Source organism: Mustela erminea, chromosome 2, assembly GCF_009829155.1.
Source record: "Mustela erminea isolate mMusErm1 chromosome 2, mMusErm1.Pri, whole genome shotgun sequence".
Classification (NCBI taxonomy): domain Eukaryota; kingdom Metazoa; phylum Chordata; class Mammalia; order Carnivora; family Mustelidae; genus Mustela; species Mustela erminea.
The window spans coordinates 27,534,017-27,556,819 of record NC_045615.1 but is presented as its reverse complement, the minus strand read 5'-3'; the positions used below and the strand labels follow the sequence as shown (position 1 = coordinate 27,556,819).

At 37.7% G+C, this 22,803-nt stretch overlaps 1 protein-coding gene across 3 annotated transcripts in view; it reads right to left on the bottom strand.

Annotated features, from left to right (window-relative positions):
• Positions 1-22,803, bottom strand: part of SH3RF1 (SH3 domain containing ring finger 1) — a 217,346-nt gene that overhangs the window by 60,577 nt on the left and 133,966 nt on the right. For all 3 annotated transcript variants that reach the window (XM_032332580.1, XM_032332579.1, XM_032332578.1), the window contains exons 3-4: positions 8,298-8,573; positions 7,428-7,523 (exon numbers count right to left, since the gene is read on the bottom strand). In XM_032332580.1, the coding sequence (XP_032188471.1) occupies positions 7,428-7,523; positions 8,298-8,573 (372 nt within the window). The remainder of the gene's footprint in view (positions 1-7,427; positions 7,524-8,297; positions 8,574-22,803) is intronic.

Here is a 22,803-nt window from a genome sequence, read left to right as displayed (position 1 = left end):
TACCCCGATGACAATCCCTCTGTAAATGAGGACAACAGGTGTGGTCACTGCCAAGGCTATGACCTCCCTGGAAGGGTCAACCCTTCAAAACAACCCAGTTTGGTGGACTTTTTAGCTCCTGGCTGGGATAGGAACTGCATGGAACAAACCCATGATATGATACCTATCCAAAACTACAAAAAGAATGGCCAGATCAAATGCTAGAACCATTAGGACTCAAAGAAATCTTTAGATTTTCCTTTCTGGGTGGTCCTTGACAGCCATGTAGCTTTAGACTACTTATTGGATGCCCAAGAAGGAGTTTGTGCTATTACAAATACTTCCTGTTGCACCTGGATTTATACATCCCACCAGGTGGAATTAGAGACAACTAAGCTTTTCAAACTCCCCAAATCCCTAAAAGGAACTCATTCCCCTGGAATAACAAGCTGGGTTAACCTTAGATTTCCATATTTATTCAGCTGGCTTCCAACGGGGATGGGGACCATCCTAAGAAAGGGACTACAAATAATATTACTCATTGTTTTATTAATCTGTTCATCCTTAGTTTTAGTGCAACTATTAATTCTCTGCCTTTCTCAATGTTGTACCATGATTCAGGAAACTGAAATTATTGCTCAACAGCTTCTAACCGAAGGCCAAGCCTAATCACTTAGACTTCTTGATACTCCTGTCATAAATCTGATAAGCTGCTTAAGTGAGGACAATGCCTAAACCTTGTCTCCTGAAAACCTCCCTGTTGTGCGAGTGGGGTCATAAGCTCTCCCCAAACATACCAATCACCCTACCTCTACTTTCCTTCCTCTGTGGGACATGACTTCCTAAGAATGAGCCTTCCTAGAGCTGAGGATGCCTACACTAATGTTGGATGACCTACTAGCTGGTCATCACATCATTCCAAGGAAAGATCTCAATCAAAGGGGAGAAATGTGAAAGAAGCATCAAAATGGAGTCAGGCTTGCTAGGAGAGCTATTTAAAATGGAGCCAGGAGGACACTAAGGAAGCAAGGCTTATTGCATGTCCCCACCTGAAAGAAAAGGTAAGCTTTAAAATATAGGTCACTGCCAAACCACAATCATCCTGGGACACCAGCTGCAACTCTGCCATTTCAAGAGAAATGAACTTTTTTCTTTTACTTACAAATGGACTTTTTGCTTAGTGACAGCCCTTAACAACCAATCATGTACAGATAAGAATAACTTCTACCTGTCAGTACCAATCATAACTTCTGACAAACAATTTATGTGGCTTTACTGGAAATCCCCTCTTGTGTTTAAAAGCCCTCCTCTTTTCTCCCCACTTCGGAAAACATTTTCAATTCCTGCTCAAATCTGAGTCTCTTGAATTGCAGTTCTCAGACCCCAAATAAGAGCCTCTGGTTTGCCCTTCAGTCTTGCTGCATTTCTCAATTAACAAAAGTATGCTGCTAAGCAACAGAATAATTCTCCCTTATTGAATAATATCTCTAAATTTCATTTATAAAAATTAATTTACTTCAGAATTGAAGGAAGAAGTGTGGTAAGCAACATAGCTACTCTTCCTCTCTGACTTTCCAACAACTTCTCTAAGTTTCTTTTATAGAAATTAATTTACTTCAGAATTAAGGGGGAAATTTGGATGTGGAGCAATATAGTTATTCTAACTTCCCTGAATTTCCCTACATTTCTTTTATTAAAAATGATTTCAGGGGTGCCTGAGTGGCTCAGTCAGTTAAGCATCTGCCCTCAGCTCAGGTCATGATCTCAAGGTCCTGGGACTGAGCACTGCATTGGACTCCCTGCTGAGCCCTTCCTGCTTCTCCCTTCCCCTCTGCGTGCCACTCCCCCTGCTTGTTCTTACCCATTCTCTCTGTCAAATAAATAAATAAAATCTTTTTAAAAACAAGATTTCAATTAATAGAACATTTTACTTTGCAATTTTAAAGGAAAAGAATACACTGAAAAATAACAGATGATAAAATATCTTCTTATATTGTTCAATCAACTCTGATTATTAAATCAAGGTTAATAATCATGAACCACGATTTCGGGGGCACCTAAGCGGCTCAGTCTGTTAAGCGTCTGACTCTTGATTTTGATTCAGGTCATGATCTTAGGGTTGTGAGATCAAGCCCCAGGCTGGGAGACTGAAGATTTTCTCTTTCACTCTCGCTTTGCCCCTCTCCCCACCCACTCTCTCTCCCTTCTCTATTTCTTTCTAAGAAAAACAACTATTATTTTGGTCTTCTCTTATTATTCTCTAGAGCAAAGGCTTTACGTTAAGAAAGAAAGTTACTGCTATTCTGAACTCCTTCAAGGGTCAGTCACCTTGGCAACTTTCAACTATGTACCTAAACCTCTACTTTGTACTTCCTGGAGCACAGATGATAGCTCCCAATTCCCTGACTCTGTAGAGGAGAAAGCTAGCACCCCTACCCTTAAGGCCACTTGTGCTCTCTGAGACCTGCACATACGATTTTTCCCTGTTAGGGCTGATAACAATTCTCTTCCCTAGCCACAGAAGCATCTCCCAAGATTTGCCTGTGGGTTGCTCCTGAAAGTTGAAAACAGAAAATAACACCTCATCAAAATGTATACTTTAAATATGTGCAGTTTAATGTATATCACTTATAACTCAATAATGTTATTTTAAAGAATGAGGATCCCTGACAATAAGGTCACCCATCTCTGCTCAAAGAAGCCAAAGGAATAGTCCTTAGCGGGGAAAATTCATCTCAGAAAGTATGAGGGAGTCATCTGTACATTAGAGATAAGTAATCAATAAGGGCTTCAAGATCTAATCCATAGAATATTGTTACCATTATTTGGTCTAGAAAAATTCTAAAGTAAGCACAACCAAATACTCACCCAACCTCAACAATTAAAAAAGAAAAAGAAAAATATCTCACTAAGGTCACACAACAGACCTTTTAGTCTTTGAGAAACGGAGCTTCCTAAAATAACACTAAGATAAATCAGTGATGAACTAGATGCCTAGGTAGTGAATGATGGGAGTATTAGCTGAAAAATGTAAAAGTTGTCAAAATCTAAAAAATCTAAAAAAATCTAAGGTTTTGCCTTAGAACCTTTCACTCTGAAGGTTGTTAGGTTGCTCATTCATTCATAGAACTAATATTTAGTGAGAGCATACAATGGGCAGGAACTATACAAGAATCTCAAGGGACCAAGGTAAACCAGAAAGAAGATAAAGTGCTACCCTTAGTAGCTCACTTCCTAATGGGGGCTGGGAGATAGTAACCACATCAACCAGTAACCTCTTCAACTCTAAAGAGTTGAAGAGAATATAAAATGCTCTAAGGGAATAATAACAATGGTAATGATAATCACAGCTATCACTTACCCAGCTCTGACTAGGCATTAGAGCACTGCTTATAAGTACTGTTGGAATTAACCCATCCTATGAAGTGGTTCTATTGTATGAATGAAGACAAAGGACCAAAGGCACTTAGACACTTAGTGGTAGAGCAAAGACTTGAATCCCACCCATCTGGGATTCCAGAGTCCAAGTTTTTCCTCACATCACACTACAGGTGTATACGATAAAGCAACTGCAAGAGGAGGAACTACTTTAGATAAAAGGGTGAGGAAAAGTCTGTCAGAAGAAGTGACAGAGATCTAAAAAATGAGAAATATAGCCCTTCTTTCCGGCAGAAACTAAAGAGTAGGCATAGCTGTTTATTGGGCCATACCTACTTCATGCCATCTGCACATAAGGAATGCTTATCTGTATACTACATCTATAGCAGAGGAGCAGGTTGCTAAATAATTTTTTCGTTGCTGTTTAAAAAAACTGGGCAAGTGATATTTCAAATGAATGACTAAGATCCAAAATAAAATGATAAACTTAATAAAAACTTACAGAGTTCACCAGAATCTACAATGCACAATGGTTGAGAAACATCCCAAATCCCATATTTAGCATTTACCTCATTCAAACTTTTTTGCTTGCTAAGAACCTTGTCATACTTGTTCATACAACTGCTAAACTTGAATGAGTCAGCTCTGAATTAATGACATTGTTAAAAGTCTTCTACCCTATTTTGCAGAAGAGTGGTATTTTTGAACAAATAAAGAAGCAAGCTACTGATTTCTTTTTTATACTGCATTCAGTCCTTGACAAATACACCCTTTTACACATATCCTGGCATGGTGTCTTCAAGAATTCTCCAGATTCCCCTAAGAGACCCCTACCCCTTTCAGCTTTCCAGCTTGCTCAACTCTAGGTAGATCCTGTCTAAGCAGAATAGAATCCACAATCTCTATGGCTCAACACCATCTTAGGAGCTTAAACAAAGGCTCCAAGGGAAGAATTCAAAGCCATTTATACAGCCATTCTTTGCCCTACTTACTCTCCTCAGCTACAGGCTCCCGCGCTATTCAAACCATGAAGAATTTTTTACTTTAATAAAGGGTCATTTGTTTGTGGTTATACCACACCACAGTTCTACTCCCTTATTCTAATACAGGTACAGATTGTACTACACACTTATGGGGTATTGAGGGAGAAGAGAAAGAGAAAGAAGACAAGAAAGGAAGGCAAACTATTCTAGCAGCAGTTCTATTTCTCAGTATCTCAATCCTCCCATTCAATTTTCTTTACCCATCCCTACTGCTCAGCTCCTTTCAATTTACCCCACCCCCTAATTCCACAGCTGAACCTCTGACCCCATGATTCTACTCCAGGTCCACAATCCTACCCCGAAGCCCACCCTGTGCAGAGTTTCTGCCACAACCAAGTTTCTTGAGCATTCCCATTAGCAGAGCCAACCAGCAGGATTTGAGGGGGAGTTCCAGCTTCTGCTGACAGGCCCATGGAGATCAAAGATGTCAGTCTGGGACTCAGAATTCAATTCTGAACTCATTTCTTTCATTATACGTACTCGTGAGATTCTTTTATTTGATCATTACTATACTCTGCCATATTCTGGATTACAGTCTAATCTGAGCTCCAAACCACTACACATAAAACATAGCAGTGCCAGACCCTTCAAAATATGTTATACATTTGATCCTCTCAGAACACCTGGGGACAGGGGGAAGTTAACAGTTTTTGGAGCATTATGAAAAAAGCAAAAGCACCCAACAATCATGGAGACTTAAATGCCTATTTATAAGAAAAAGAAAATGTTTTACAATTGGATTTTAATAACATAGCTTGTTTTCATACTGGGAAGAGTCTGGACCCCAAGTATTTTACAGAGCAAGAGAAAGACCATTTCAGGAAAAAGGCTCAGTTTTTGATTTCTTATAGTTGGCTTTACCCCATCTAAGACTGCCTTATAAGACAGCCTATGCTTTATTTAAATAATTGAATTTTGATAGGTTGCTATTGAAATCTGCCCCCCACAATCCCCTGAGGGCTTAACCAGGTGTTACTAATCCCCAGATGCTCTGCTCCTAGCAGAAACTTCAATCTGATGGCCTGATATCAAAGAAATGTTCATGATCTCTTAGAGATAGATGATTTGTTTATCTCGTCTCAACTGGTGAAATTCTGGTTCCAATGAGAAAAATACTCATTTGAAAGAAAGGAAGCAGAAGAATGAAAATAACTTCCACTTGGGCAGAAATTTTTCTTCCTAACTTAAGTTAGAATAAATAATCCCAATGACCTGAGTGAATCAAAATGACTCTGGATTGGCCAGGAGTGGATCTTTCATGCCTATCTGCACAATTCTACACCTGCTCAACAACAAAAGTAGAGCAATCCTTTTTCATGCATCACAAACCAAGTATTGGCATGTAATATTGATAATACCTAACAAGTAAAGACAAGCTTTCATTACTAATCTTTGTGCTTACCCATGCTTTTCAGTGTAACTATTCATACACTTGGAAATGCTTGTAATTTTCCATGACCCACAGGTAGAATATATAAATAATATACAGAAAGGATTGCCCAAGAGTTAAGAATCTTTTTTCTGTTGTTTACTTTCAAAGGAGAAAAAAATGTTTCAATAAACAGGAACATACGGGTAAAATTCAAGGACATGGTTTGAATTATTTTTCCATGGGTATACGGTAGTCAAACTGATTTTTAATTAAAGTTTTCAAAATTATACCAGAACAAATGGCTCAGATAAAAAGATGGAAAAATAAGTAATGATGGTTTCTCTTTTTTACATGCTTAAGATACATGCTTTGATCTAAAAATGACAATTACTTTTAATTCCCCCAAATAACCTGTTCTCTCTTACTTTTTGGCTCTTGCACATGTCAGTCTTCCTGCATGGATGGTCTCCTTGCCATAAAAATGTTACTTCTTCCATTTCTCTTGGTTAACGCTTATTTATCCATCACACAGATATACACTAAGAACTCACTTCTTCCAGACTTCTGTGACCTTAGCTAACTTTGTATGGTTGTTTGCACTGTGTCTCATCCTTTAAAAACCCCTTCAACTTATTTTCAGCAAGAGATTCTTATGCCTTAAGGACATGAATGTTTATGACATATGATGTAATGCAGGCCTATTATAAATTGTAACATCCTATTTAATTTTTAATTTGTGTTATTCTTTAAAATAATAGAACCATGTTATACCTACTCTCTATAAAGACTTTTACTGAGTCAGGCTGGCCATAACCTTTCTAAGTAAAGCTGATTAAGTTAGGGGGGCACCTAAGGTGTTGCTGGGTAACACAGGGGAATAGTCATTCCCTTACGTCATGTTTATTAGAGGCCTACTCTGCAAATCACCATTCTAGTTCTGATGATGTGGCAGATAAGGAAAGAAGTAAGTAAACAGTCATACACTCACCTCCCACCTTACTCAGAAGTTTATCAACCTTCTGATCCCAAAGCTGGCAAATGGAATAGAACACCTGGAAACAATATAGGTACTGATAGGAAGCATACAGTAATATTTAACAAGACATAGGAATGCTTTTAGCAGGGGGACACAGTGAAGACTTTCAAACATTTCAGAGTCTTCAGTAACTGTAGGCAGGATGGAGCAATTCTTCCTAATCCATCCAGTGATCTGGAACAGGGTATTCCTAGTGCTTTGTGTTGTGAAGACAATTTCTTCTTCTCCACCTTCTCTCCCTCCTCCTCCTTCTTCTGTAGGCTAGGTTTTTGTCTTTCTTTTTTTTACTCCAGTTTTATTGTGATATAATTGACATATAACATTGGATTCATTTAAGGTGTACAACCTAATGATTTGCTGTGTGTATACAATGCAAAATGATTATGAGGCCTTTTTTCTTAATTTTTAAAAATTTTTTCAATTAAAAAAAATGTGTTGTGTGTTTTTTTTTTTTTTAAATGGGCTCCACGTCCAATGACACTGAGATTAAGTCACATGCTCTACTGACTGAGCCAACGAGGTGCCCCCGGGAGGACTTCTTAATACCCGAAATGCACAAGTAAGATTTGTTTACTAAGTTGAGTACTAACAGGATTGAATTTTCTGCAGATTAACTTACCTCAACATATGAAATCGGAAATATTCCTATTTTGTCTGCCAGCATTCCTTCGGCCCAGTTTTCATCCACTCTACGGATCACAGTCAGAACATCATCCTGAAGAAACAGCAAAATTAGTCTATTTGATCCCACATTAAGCTCGTCATTTAATTTTCCTTTTCAATAAAGGGGCTCAAGCTTTAAGAGAACATGAATTAAAATGCCATAACATATCTTTAGTACACAAATCCAGCGCTGTCACTATCAATCAAGAGCATTGGAAAACTATGAACTCTTTCTATACAAGGGTTGGCTGCTTATTACAGCTTCAAATGCCACCCATCCCAAGCTCTTGAACTTCTGTTTTAGATCCATTCTCAGGCTCTTCTCATTCTCTCTGATAATATACCAAATGGCCATTTAAATGCATATCCTACTGCTTTTCTTTATAAAAAACACCACTGTGTTTATCCATACTTAAAATTCTAAAGCATTTTTATCAATTCAGTAGATACACTACTGTGTGCTTTCAGTAGAGAAATTTTAAAGGAAATACTGATGTTTCATTGTGTTATTCATAATTCAGTAAATTAAAATCCCTAAGTGGCACACACACACCCTGTAAAGTGGCTTAGAATTAAATTTAGGCTCTAAATATGAAAATGATACCACACAGAACATCAACCAAAATTATCTTTCATATAAGAACAAACAGCCTATGCACAAAATTACTTTTTGTGACTTTAAGAAAATTGCTTCCAGGTATTTTTAAAAGCACGGTGAAATACTAAAGCTATTTTATCATTTCACAAAAGGAAATACAAGTCATATTCCTGCATATTCAGGTCCAGAGGAAGAGCTGGTGAACAGAAAATCTCATTCTAAATTTACCTTTGCAAATGGAAGGCAATCTTTGTCTGCTTCCTTGTCTTTCACTTCAAAGTCATAAAGTGCTTTGCACTGAGGTGGGGGCTGAGGTAACGGTTTGATAATCTGCACAAAATTTGTGGGGAAAAAGCCATGGATCCCGTTGACTTCCCCATGGTACCAATTTTCATCCACTTGTCGCCGCAAAATGATGATGTCACCTTTGCTGAATTTAAGGTCTCCAGGCTCTTTCCCTTCGTAGTTGTATAACGCTTTGGCACAAGGTAACTGAGGTATACCCTTAAGGAAAGAGATGAGTTTTAATTAAAGGATGATCAAAAACGTCTGGAAATTTAACTGTATTATTATTTTTAGACAAAGTCAACTCAACATAGCATGCAGGTCTGGAGTTTAGTGGGTGGGAAAATGAAATAGGAGGAAGTCACACATGATCCAAGCTTTCAAGGATACACAAGAGATAGCCAGGCAAAGCTGAGTGGAAGAACAAAAGAGAAGAGTGAGGCATTCGAAGTAGAGGGGACAGCACCAGCAAAGATATGGAGCATGCTGTGCAGAGGGACTGGAGTTTTATAGAGAACACGATGTTCCTGGAGAGGAATTATGGAATATAAAGTGTAGGAAAAGTAGGCAGAAGGTAACTCATGGAGGGTCTTGAATAACATGTTGAAGAGGCTCAACTGCTGTGTCTGTTCAGCAATGACAAGCATTCACAGGTTTGAAATACAGATGGCCATGGTAAGAATCATGTGTCAGGCATTAGAGTGGGAAACGGACGAAGGGGAGAGGCAGACAGCTCTGTGCAAAGCACAGGCATAAACTACCTGAAAAAAAATTTTTTTACAGCCTAATCTTTCTAATGAAGCAGAGTAATAGAACGCATTACTCATTGTACTGCCATCTCCCTGGGCTCCTCCGTCTCCCCACTACCCGCCAAAAATGGATCGAAGTTTTATACTCTTGAGGCAACAGAACTTCATAATATAGTTTTAAAAAATTACTTTGGTTTCTAGTCAGAGATTTAGAGTCTGGACTATTTGTAAGCCAAACTTTTTTGCTAAATATTTTTGTTTGGCTTAAGAGGAATAGCCAATTCTTGGCTCTCAAAATGCTATTGGCAGTCATCTGGTGTTGGCTTGATTCATGTGATGTTGCGTCTGCTTAATGAGAGCTGTTCTAGAGGCCAATAACCTGAGGAGGCAGGAGCTGAGCCTTCTAGAAGTTCTGAAACCCTCATGTGCCCTCTGACTTTTGGACCCTGCCTTAAGATCTTGCCTAGGAAGGCATAACTCCAGTTATCCAGCCATGACCTAATCTTGTAAACAATTCTGCTGTGCCCTTTGTGCGCTAGCAGAAGGGAAATGCCCTCAGGAACTCTGGTGCCTCACAATCCTGTGAACTTTGGTCATCTTCCCTTTAGTGTCCAACTCTGTGAAAGGATTCGAATTTTTGTCTGCTCTCATGGAGATGCCTCACTGCATGCTCTACTACATATTTCTTAAAGTCTGGTTATCATAATATAACAGTATTTCCCAAGATAGTTTTGAGGAAGTAACAGAAAACAAACACAGAAATGAATATCACTATGAAAGAGGGCAAGAGTGATTGAGCAAGAGACAGAGAACTGACCAAGTACTGTAATAAGCTAACTCTTGGAACATAGCTGATGGGACCATGATCAGGCAGTTTCAGGTAAGGGTTGGAAACACAGACTCCAGAAGCCAGAATGTCTGAATCTGAATCCGCATTCAGCCACTTACTAGCTGTGTGACCTTGAGAAGGTTAACCTCTCTGTGCCTCAATTTCCTCATCTAGGTTGTTGTGAGGATTTAGAGAGTTAACATATGTAAACTACTACAAAAAGCCCAGCAGTTAGGAAGTGCCTCATACATGAACTATGATCATCGTCATCATTGCCCAGTAGGAAAAGACTTGTTCACCAGTAAAACACAGCACCTGAAAATGTATTTGTCTCTATGGAGCTGGATGCTTTTCCTTTTGGATGAATTCACATAGCAATTACATTTTTAATACATATTCACTATACAGCAATGCAAAGAATGTTCCTCCTAGGAAGTACTGGGATTTCAAAATGTGCATTTCTGAAGCACACATTTGTTTTCTAAGTGGAATCCATTCATCTTCTGGTTGAACAGAAGAAATTACAAATTCACTGACATGCACGGTTTAATAGGGGATGGCATTTTAGAGGTGGCTGTAGTTCATCTTGACAGAGCTAATGTAAGGCACTGGAACCCTGCATGAATTAATCGAAAATCCTATTACAAACTCAGTGACAAATAACTCTATTCACCATTATGACCTGTTCTCTCAATTTTTTCCCCACCTCAATTAGCTCTGTTTGGCCCACTCTGTCCAAATCCATGCCAGCCAAATCCATGCACCAAGATACAGACTTAGCACTCTTAGAAACCGCTCTGAACTGCTCTTTAAAGAGACCTATAAAACTCCCCAAAAAACACAGTATGGTTCTTTTGTGACATGCTCATGTGGGAATTGAAGGAATTTATTTCTTCACAGATCATTTCCACACACCAGTGGCCCAACGGACTTACTAACTTTTCCACTGAAGCAAATCTATTAAGTATTCCAAAAATCATCACAGATTCTTAATACAATGAATGGCAAGGATAAAACTTATGATAACAGTGATATACATTATGGTTAGCCTAGTTACATCCTTGAGACTGCAACCTAAAATTGTTAATTCACACTGATTTGCTAAATCTTGACTGCTAAGGCTATTTCAGTGATCAATAACCACAGAGAAAGAACCATAAAGCTTATGGCAATCTAATCCATGAGCAGACATTTGTGCATCTGGCTGTGTTTTTCTATGGTGTTCTTTTTCAATTAAATTCTAAGGCTAAAAAGCCAGTTTGTGTCAAGTTTCTCAAAAGAAGGTTTCCTAGATTAAATAAAATGAATTCTACTCTGATTTCAAATCAAGCGAGTGCAGTGATCTTTAAAATACTTATTCCCACACAAACCACAAATGATTAAGGATAAATTGTCAAAGGACTTGGAAGAGAAACAAAAGAATGCATTTTCCTTTTACAACATCTGAAGGATAAAGCCAAAACAATTGGTTTGATAGCCTCAGACTAGTCTTCTGGGTAAAATACGTCCGGGGCCCATGGAGGCACTGCCTTCTCATTCATCTCCTTAGAAAGGTCTGGGAGTCATGTCATCGCCCAGGCCCTTTGCCCTCTGTGCCTTCGGCAGGCTTTCCAAACTGCTGCCTTTCTTCTGTATCCTCTCATCAGCCCAAGGCCCCCGAGGATCTGCGGAGCTTACATTTCACTTGGCTACACATGAAAGAGAGGCTTAAAAGGAGAGAAAGCCAGAGAGAAACTGACTCTGCAGTCTAACCTTGGGCTTGCAGCTGTCATTCATGCTGCCCGCTTTATCAAAAACCTTGGCAATTTTAGACAGGTGAGCTATTATAATAGCTCTTAATCTGAAATACATTTCAATAAATAGTGACTACTCTGCTCATATAAAAGTGGACCAGTTTTACTCCAAGCAATTTTGCTTCTACATTATGTATACAGATATTTAATATAACATTAAAATCCTTACGAGACCTGCACACAAATATTTTTGATTAAACACTCCACACTCCATTTTTGTATCAACAAGTATATTTCAATATATCTGGCAAAGTACTACTTGATGATGTAGCTGAGATTCTGATGGGTAAATAAAGCATTCACTGCCAATTTATTTTATAGACTCTAAATGCCAATGCCCAGATATACATGCAAGACAGCCTCTTTAAATTCAAATCCCTTCATGCATTTCTTACTGCTCTATAAAGTAAAAAAGATTCAATGACCTACTAAAAAGAATATCAGGAAGATACTCTTGCTGTAGGAAAAGCATCACAATGTGTATAATTTAATAATTTAGTTAGATGTAAGTGGGCACAGACTATGGCTGATTTCTACTTGACTTTCAAAAACTTTCCAGAAAGAACTGAAGCACAAAGAAATTACAGTAACAGAATTACTACACACATATTAAGTAGCAAAATGGGCTCAGAAAATGATTTTTTTTTAAGATTTTATTTATTTATTTGACAGAGATCACAAATAGGCAGAGAGGCAGGCAGAAAGAGAGGGGGAAGCAGGCTCCCTGCTGAGCAGAGAGCCCGATGCGGGGCTCAATCCCAGGACCCTGAGATCATGACCTGAGCTGAAGGCAGAGGCTTAACCCACTGAGCCACCCGGGTGCCCCAGGAAAAGGATTTTTTTAAATGATCTTTGTAGAGGTGCCTCAGTGGCTCAGTCAGGTAAGCGTCTGCATTCTGCTCAGGTCATGATCCCAAGGTCCTGGGATTGAACCCCACATTGGGCTCCCTGCTCAGGGCAGAGTCAGCTTCTCCCTCTGACCCTCCCCCCAACCTCGTGCTCTCTCTTGCTCTCTCACTCTCTCTGAAATAAACAAATAAAATCTTTTAAAAATACCATATCTAAAGGAAAAACAACTTAAAAGACAATTGGGTCAAGCTCACCAGCTTAAATGTATTGCACAATGTATGCACCTCCCATATTTCTGTGCCTCTGGTACTCCTCATGAATAGCAGACCGTGAACCCATCCTTGTAAAACTGTCTTCAGCGTCTCCTATGGAATACAGTATATGGTGGGCACTTGACACTAAGATATAGGAGGAGCAGGAATATGGAGGAAAGAATTTCATTCCCTGCTCCAAAAGGCTGCTGGGAAATGTGGAGCACACGAAGGTGCCACAGAAAAACCTGAGGAAATGAGAGCTCATCTGCTAACTAGTGTCCACTTCAATGTGCTCTGGAAACATGATTAAAAACGTGATCCATTCTGGAAATGGGCAGTTGAGTTTGCAGGCATTTGAAAAATGTGAAACAAATTACACAGCAAACCACAGCAAACCAATATTTTCCTTTCAAACTTATCTGGTGGTTATGAGGAATAGTCATGTAGTTGATAAATAGCTTTTTTTTTTTTTTTTTTTTTTTTGCTGGCCTTAAAAAGGGAGTATCCAACTGACAGACAAATCATTAAAGAAAACAAATCTTACTGAATTTCTCTAAGGGAAGACAGCTATTGAGAATGCAGTCACGGAAATAAAATGCAGGAAATTTATGTCACTCGTTGCCCTGAATATGAATTTTCTGTTTCATCACATGTTTAATAATTATGATAGTATTTTTGCAAAGAGGAGGAAAAGTTATTGAGAAAATTCTCTTCAGTAACTTGAGCTATCATCTTGGGGACTCATGGCAGGATGAGGGATGTTTCCTGGTAAAAGGTCAAGTTTCTGTCTATTTGAAAAACAGTTTGATTCCTGCCAAGAATCTGCCCCTGCCCTTTCCTAAACTTACCACCTGCCTGTGGGGGCGTGGGACTAGATGGAGAAGAATGACCATGTATCAAAATTCTGTGTGGCCCTTGTCTAATCCTTACAGAAACCCAGAAAGGTAGGGAGAGTCAAAAATACAGAGGCAGAGGGGTGTGTAGGAGCAGGTTTTTAATATTAAACAGAAAGGTCATGTAAGGCCTCAATGTAATTCAACAGCCTGTTTTTAGGTTTTTTTTGGCCAGTGTTTTCATTAATATCCCAGAAAGAGATGCTCATATAATTTAGACATGATATTATATATGATAGTTCAAGTTTCAGAGTTAAAATACCATCAGAATAAACCCACACATATATGGGCAATTAGACAAAAGTGCCAAGGCACTTCTTCAATGTAAGAAAAGAAAGTCTTTTCAACAGATGGTTCTTGGATAATTTAAAGTCCATATGGTGAAAAATGAGTCTTGGCTCCTACCTCCTATCATACACAAAAATTAATTTGAGATGAATTCCAAAACCAAACGTAAAGTTAAAACTAAGTTTGCCAGAAGAAAGCACAGATTATCTTAGTGATTAGGTAGGTAAAAAACAAAACAAAACAAAAAACCACAAACATAAAAATTTATAAATTGGACTTCATCAAAATCGAAAAATTCTGTCCATCAAAAGACAATTTTAAAAAAGCAAGTCACACAAAGGGAAAATGAATTGCAATACATATAACTGACAAAGGATGTTAATCTGGAAATATAAAGAACTTCTGTAAATCAACAACAAATAATGCAATTTTAAAAAATAGACAAAATGAAGATATAATTTAAAAAGGAATTTATTACATAGTCATGTAAAGGTATTCAGTGTCATTAGTCATCATGAAAATGCAAAATAAAACCACAATGAGATATTCTTTCACAACCATTAAAATGATTAAAATTAAAAAGACAGACAATAGGACCCCTAGGTGGCTCAGTTTGTTGAGCATCAGACTCTTGGTTTTGGGTCAGGCCATGATCTCATGGGTTGTGGGATGGAGCCCTGTGACAGGCTCTGACCTCAGCACCAAGTCTGCTTGGGATTCTCCATCACCTCTCCCCATGCCCCTCCTCCCACTCTCTCTCTCTCTCTCAAATAAAAAAATAAATCTTAAAAAAAAGACGACTGACAACAGAAAATGTTGTCAAAGATACAGAGCAAATAGAACTCAAATACATTGGTAGTGGGAGTCTAAAATGGTACAACCACTTTGGAAAACTGTTTGACAATTTATCAAGTTACTCCTACACCTACTCTATGACCTAATAATTCTAATCCTAGCTATTAAACAATAAATGAAGACATATATCCACATAAAGTCAGGGAACAGAAACTCTCACTGCAGCAATGTTCATAATACCAAAAACTGAAAACCCAAATCCATCAACAAGAGAACAATGAAATCTTTAGTTATAAAACAAAACAACAACAACAAAAATTACTGGGGCACCTGGGTGGCTCAGTGGGTTAAACCTCTGCCTTCTGCCCAGGTCATAATCTCAAGGTCCTGGGATCAAGCCCTGTGTCGGGCTCTCTGCTCGGCGGGGAGCCTGCTTCCCCCTCTCTCTCTGCCTGCCTCTCTGCCTACTTGTGACCTCTGTGTGTCAAATAAATAAATAAATAAAATTTTTAAAAAATTACTGATACATATGAGTGAAAAAAAATCAAAATTAATACTATATAATTGTAATACTATATAATTACTTCATAAGACTTTCAGAATAGGTAAAACCAATCTATTATAACAGAAATCAAAACAGTTGTGGTCTATAGGGGTCAGGGAATGAATGGAAGGGTATGTGATGAAAATTTCTGAGATTAGAGATAGATTCTATTTTGAATGGGATGTTGATTATCTAGGTATACAAATGTGTCAAAACATATTAAACTGTACACTTAAGAACTGCAATTCACATAGGTTAAGTTCAGCTCAATATTAAATATATAAAAAAATAAACCAGCAGCCACACTTAGGAAAAAAATGAGAAATAACCACATACACCAAATAAGTGACTATGTATGCACATGGAGGAAAAGATACAAAAGTATCACAGTGAATAACCACTTATAGCAATCAAAATGGCAAGACTGGCAAAATAAGAGATCTGAAGTCCAGAAGTATGCAGATTAGTGCCTAGAAAGATGGCTACTTTTAGAAAAGAAAATCCATCACCAACGTACAGAGTATGTGTATATAATGTAGAGTCTCTGCTACAATCTCATCCAACACTTAGCACCAGCCAGCCACTCACTAGATATCCAAGTTACATTCTGAATCCCATAAACAAAGTGAACAGAGAGCTGCATCGTGATCCATGGGGAGTGGTACAGATGATAAAAGTGTTGGAAAATATGACAGAAAAGCTGCAGAAAGAGAGATGTATCAGTGGGTCAGTATTAAAGTAAGTGTTCAAACACAATGAAATGGTGTTGCACAAGGAAAGTAAGCCAGCTTCATGTTCACTGAAAAAAAATAGAGGCTTAAATTTATGCATGCATTATTTAAGCTGGATAAAGGAATTTCCTGACAGTGAGGGTTGTTAAATATTGCAGTGGATTATGATATATCTTTCACTGGAGACTTAAAAAATAGGACAGTCTCACAAGTTTGGTTCTGCCCAAAGGCAAAGGAACAAAGATTATGATGCGTGTTCTCTAGTAATGCTATTATTTCTTTGGCAATCAGACCATTTGAAAGAATAATTTTATTCTTTTTCTTTTTAAAGATTTTATTTATTTATTTGACAGAAAGAGAGAAAGAGAAAAAGAGAGAGAGAGAGATCACAAGTAGGCAGAGGCAGGCAGAGAGAGAGGGGGAAACAGGCTCCCCACTGAGCAGAGAACCTTATATGGGCCTTGATCCCAGGACCCTGAGACCATGACCTGAGCCGAAGGCAGAGGCTTAAACCACTGAGCCACCCAGGCGCCCCAAGAATAATTTTACTCTGATGATTTTGTCATTTGTTTAAGGAATGGAATCTCAAGAATAAAGAAAGTACTAAGGTATGAGAGAGGGAGCTGGGAGGGACATTTGGAAAAACAAAATGAGAATATGAATTAGCCTGTAGAAATCCAATCAAGCCAGCCTCAATACTCCAAAATCTATCACAACCTGTTGCAATATTATTAACAAAGTAGAGATAAGCACAGCTGTGGTCAGGCACACCAGGTCATATTTTATCTCATTATTCTTGTTTATGTCAAAAAGTAAGACATAATATTACGGTGTATTACTGTTACTACCCTCCATAGGAGTGTTCTATCAATTAATTAACATGAAGTTTACATAGCGAAGACTGAGTAATTATTGCAGGATAATATCCTCTTACTTTGAAATAAATCTGTTACAGGGATATAAAACCAATCCTGTGAAACCCAAAGGTAGAATCAAGATCTTTAAAACAGGGCGCCTGGGTGGCTCAGTGGGTTAAGCCGCTGCCTTCGGCTCAGGTCATGATCTCAGGTTCCTGGGATCGAGTCCCGCATCGGGCTCTCTGCTCAGCAGGGAGCCTGCTTCCCTCTCTCTCTCTCTGCCTGCCTCTCCATCTACTTGTGATTTCTCTCTGTCAGATAAATAAATAAATAAAATCTTTAAAAAAAAAAAAGATCTTTAAAACATAATTAAGTCTTCATTAAAAGAAAAAAAACCTCCTATCTCTATGCATATACTTTGGAATTTTGGCTATCAAAAAATTTTAAAGTATTAACTGAATATAGAGACAGTCTTGTAGTTCTGTCAACAAAGCTCTTTTACCTTTAAGTCCGTTGTAAAATGATACTTTAAAAATACCTGTAAATATTCTGCAATACTTAAATGAGCGCTACTAGAAAATGCAAATTGCTTTTGCTATCTAATTTCACTATTATAGGACTGCACAAGAAATGCTACTGTAAGGAAAAAATATTTGCAATGGACAATTTTATCAACAGATAATTATTTTTAGACACATACTATATTGAAGCTCACCTCTAAAAAAAAGTATTCCAATTTAAGTATACTGACCACTAAATATATGAAATAAGAGGAACTTAAGGAGAAGAGATTTACTAACTAATCCAACAATGAAAAGCCCAAATCCAACTCTTCTATTTTCCCCTAGATAATTAAACAGTAGGATATGAATTACAGGTATTTTCAACCAAAATGAACCATTATATAAAAATAATACATTGTTTTTTACATTTCTAGGAGATTAAAGATATAGCAAAGAACGTAAAAATGAAGTGCAGAGTCCACATGTGTGCATCCAAGACTACTTTCAATAAGCCTGTCATACACACTACACAAATAAGATAAGAGATCATTCTAGCTATATTTTTAACAGAAAACTTGAGATAATGAGAAATTGATCATCTGAGATAGGCACTGGCAACAAATTAAATTACAGTTTTAAAATATCTACTACTATGGGGCATCTGGGTGGCTCAGTCCATTCAGCGTCTGCCTTCAGCTTAGGTCATAGTCCCAGGCTCCTGGGATAGAGCCCCACATTGGGCTCCCTGCTTGGGGAACCTGCTTCTCCCTCTGCCTGCCACTCCCCTTGTTGTGCTTGCTTGCTCTCTCTCTCTCTCTCTCTAGTATATAAATAAAATCTTTTAAAAAGTACGTATCTACTAATATAAAATACTACATCTGTATGTTTTGAAAAAATTGTTTAACTAAATGTTTCTTTGGGTAAAGCAACTAGATTTTCATGTGCACAAGGATGTGAGCGACTTGCGAGCAGGGTCTGGATGTCATTCATCTTTGTATCCCAACAGCCCAACACATGGCCCAGAATCAGCTCACTGGTTGACTGCTTTCTGGATGCCTCTTACTTTATTCCATCCTACAGAAATCTGCCAGATCCATCTTCTTAAAACACAGCTTTTACCAAATCATCTATCTGATTAACCTTTTCCTAATTCTGTTTCTAGCAATTTTAGTTCAAACCCTTTTCTCTGGCACTTACAATGCCCACAGTCTGACCCCAAACTATCTTCTCAAATACCTCACACTCCTCTCCAAAAAGTATCCAACATTCTAACCAAATTAAATTCTCTCTAGTTCCCTGAATATGGTCCTATTTTTCCCAGCCTCTGGGACTTTTCCCTGCCATTCCCTCCACGCAAAGAGCCCTCTTACCCAGACTGCATATCCACTTGTGAGAAGTCCTTTCAGCTTTCAAGACACAATTTAAACACTGTATTTCCCAAGTCCCTTCCTTATTGTCCAATATAGATGTATGTTTTCCTTTTCAGCCTCAAAAGATTTTGTTTACAAAAATCTTTGTTTGTTCCCTGTTGGCTTTATTGTACCTTTTATTACATATATTTGAGTACTTTACTAATAATGCTACCAGACTCAAAACAATTTGAAGGCAGGAATGGTCTCTCATCCCTTCACAGATCATTGCAGAGCCTACTAATATATCTTATAGATAGTAAACACATTTACTGAAATAAATTAGATCATTCCCTCCCTCTAGGCAATTCTTCTCATCAACTACATAATTCTAAGAAAGAGGAGGAAGCTCTCACCTCCTACCCTGCACCCTCTAGTCAAGTTGGCAGTCTGTGTCTGGTGTTTTACTCTAAGGAATTCTGCTTAGAAAATTAGTGGAGTGGCCAGTGTGGTAACTGCCTGTATGTACCAGCCAAGCAGAAGGTCAGGCCACTGACATGCATGTCCACTTGTACTTTTGTTATTTTATCCGACCTAAGTAAAGAAGTCAAAGAAAGAAACTTAAATCAAGGCAGTATTTTGCAATGGTGGGCTAAACCCATGCTTTTAATTGCTTGAATGACCTTTCCTAAGGTCATGTTGAAATAACAAAAAGTATTTTTTAAAAAAATAAAACCACAGCAGTTCTAGAAACAGGGAAAACAACCATTAGCATACCAGAAAATTTTAGGAATTTCTAGAAGAATGAAACCAAGTGGAATCAGTCTGGATTAAAAAATTTACACGGCAGGGCTAAATACCAAGACAGTAACCATCCTCATAAAGTCAAGTACACATCCCAAAACATATAGAAAAAAGATAGAGGTGGAAAAAAAAAATTTAAGAGATATGAAAGATAGCTCTAAAAATGCTAATACCAATTTAAAGTAAGAATCACTTTAAAACACAGTAAGAAAAAACACAGCAAGGGGGAAGAGAATAATGAAAGAAAGAACAGGAACGGAAGAAAAGTTTCATGAGCTAAAGACACCAAAGAGCTGAGTTATAGCAGTCTCATCAAATACCCTTAAAAGGGGTTAATAAGGGGAAGAATTCTTATTTCGACACATCTCATTACACTGCAAAATTCCAAAGACAAGGGAAAAATTCTAAAAGATTTAGGGCAAAATAGTTTACCAGTTTGGAACTAGAATCTGAATTCTTGGCAGCAATACAGGATAAAAGATAATGAAAGAGCAATGCCTTTGGATTTCTAAAGGAACATGATTTAGAAAACTTTAGCAAGCTAAACTATTAAATATGTGTGTGGACAAAGGAAAGATACTCTTGAACATACAAAATCTCAGAAAGTTTATCCCCTGTGTATTTAAAAGAAAAAAAAAAAGTTCAGAAGCACCTGCCTGGCACAGTTGGTCAGGCCTCTACCTCTTGGTTTCAGCTTAGGTCATGGTATCAGGGATGTGGGATCAAGCCTCCCATCAGACTCTACATTTAGCATGAAGTCTGCTTGCAACTCTCTCCCCCTCTCCTTCCTTTCCCTACCCTCCCTTACTCTCTAAATAAATAAATAAATCCTTTTTTTTTTTTTTTTTAAAGAAGTCGAAGGAGGGATCTCCCATCCTAACCCCCAGAAAAACCACAAAAGACTTGTAGATAGAGGATATGTGATATAAGAAACATGGATGGCTAAATATGATCTAGAGGACATGAAAAAAATGGAAAAGAAATTTAAAAAGAATCTGTTGGACTTAGAAGCTGGATTCATCCTACCTACACTGAGGAAGGATCTGGTGGTACAGGTTATATCTCCTTTTTAACGGACCCAACTGCAGTGCAGTGAATAGTTTTTAGATAATCACAATACCACTAACTGTTTTTATGGCATTTCAATTCATAGAATCAATCTCCAAACATAGAAAAGAAGAATTAAGTACAGCCACATAATAGAATGTTATAAACTCTGATAATATTTAAAAAAAAAAACAATAAACAAAAATCAAGAGTTAGGGAAGGAGAGATGGGAAGTAGAAGTAATTTCAATTTTATCACTTGGTATCTGAAACTGATATTACTGAAGGCTAAGAAATCAGGAAAAGGAAAATTTATTCTTTGAGGCTGTACATGAAACCAATAGGAGAACTAAACACCAGAAAACAGTATAAGTGCTTACCTCCAGAAAGCAAGATGAGGGCATGAGAGAAGAGATGATTTAATTTTTTACTTTAGACTCTTCTGTGTGGTTATATATTTTCTAACATGAACAGGTATAACTAAAAATAAGTACATAAAAAAAGGAATGTAGTGTAAAAATTCTAATGTAGTCAATTATAAAGTTTAATTATCTTGTTTATTAAATAATTCAGACATACAAATAAGATGGATACTATTAAAAATAGCCCTGTACCCACACCTAACTTGAGAAACAAAGCATTTTAAATGCAATCAAAGCCTTCTATATATTTGTAAGCAACCACACAGTCACCTTTAAATGAAAATGAAAAGAAAAAAAGCTAGGTAGGCCCTAAATATACATCCCTTACTCCTACTCCCAGTTATTCCTATTACTGATTATGATATCCAGTTGCACTAAATAACGGACTCTGTCACTTTAATGCACTATCAATACAACATCAGTAAAATCCCCACTATCTCTTTTGTTATTCAAATTCCATCTCTTATAAAAACTCAGACTTTTTGGTGTGCTGTGCTAATTTGCTTTATGGCTATAAAAAAGGAGCGAATGTGTAAAATATAACAAACTGTTAAAAAAAAAAAAAAGACAAATTGCTCCACAATCACAGTTTCCACTTCTATAAGACCTGGTGATTCAACTAATCAATGTGATTTCACCTTGAGAGTATGTCTAGGAGCTGTGCCCCTGACGTGCTGTAGATCATGGAGCTTGGAGAGTTAAGCATGCTAGTTTTGGAGAAAATAAAATAATACATTCCTTCAGCTCCAAAGGGGTTAGTTTACTAAATTTGTGAAATACACAGAAGTCACTTGACATGTCACCTTCAAAAATACGTATTTGTCATACAAACTTAAGAAGTCAGCATATGATCCTAACTACTAGTTACCATTCACAAGCTGCTTTTATGTGTATGTGTGTGGGGGGGTGAGTTGATAATATATGAATTCTTAGAACCACAGTCAAAAAAACTTGATTACTCAGAGACAAGATTTTGGAATGTTTGAAATAAAGCCATTTCTCTTTTTTTCACAAAGTGTTTTAGAAACATAAGGGCAACTCCTATCAGGACCAACCAATCTGACTTTAAGGATATAGCATTATACTTCATTTTAATTTCCCCTGAGTGAGAAAGAGAAATGATGAACTAGTGAATAGATTCACACTTGGTGCAAATTACAAATCAAAACAGGTGCTTTTCTAACTTTATTTATTTTCAAGCTTATAAATCATTTCGTGTTTCTGTTACATGCAATTCTGATTCAGTAGATGTGGGTAGGCTAGAGTCTGCACTTCTAACAGCTCCCAGGAGATAGTAATGGTGATGCTCCTGGTCCAGGAACCATTCTTTGAGCAGCACGGGAATCAGGGATCAGTCACCTTCCCAACCTTTTTGCTGATTCTTCTTCCTCAGGTGCCCAAGAGTTCAATCTTCTGATAGTGTCTCCCTTTTAAGTTCACTCCCAAGCTGATCACATCTATTCCCTTCTTTTAAGACCATTTATGCCAGCCATGACCAACACTGGCTGCATATTAGGGTCAACTAAGGAGTTTTCTTCTTCTTTTGAAGTTATGTAAAGCCCCACCCCAAACCAATAAACAAAAATTTCCAAGGTTGGGTCAGAAATACAGGTTTCTTAAAAAGCACTTCCATGGTTCTCATATAAAGGGCTAAGACCTATTATCTACACTGTTACCTACACCTGTTATCTATGTCTCCCAGACCTGATGTCAGCTACAACCTCTCCCCTGAGTCCCAAGTGC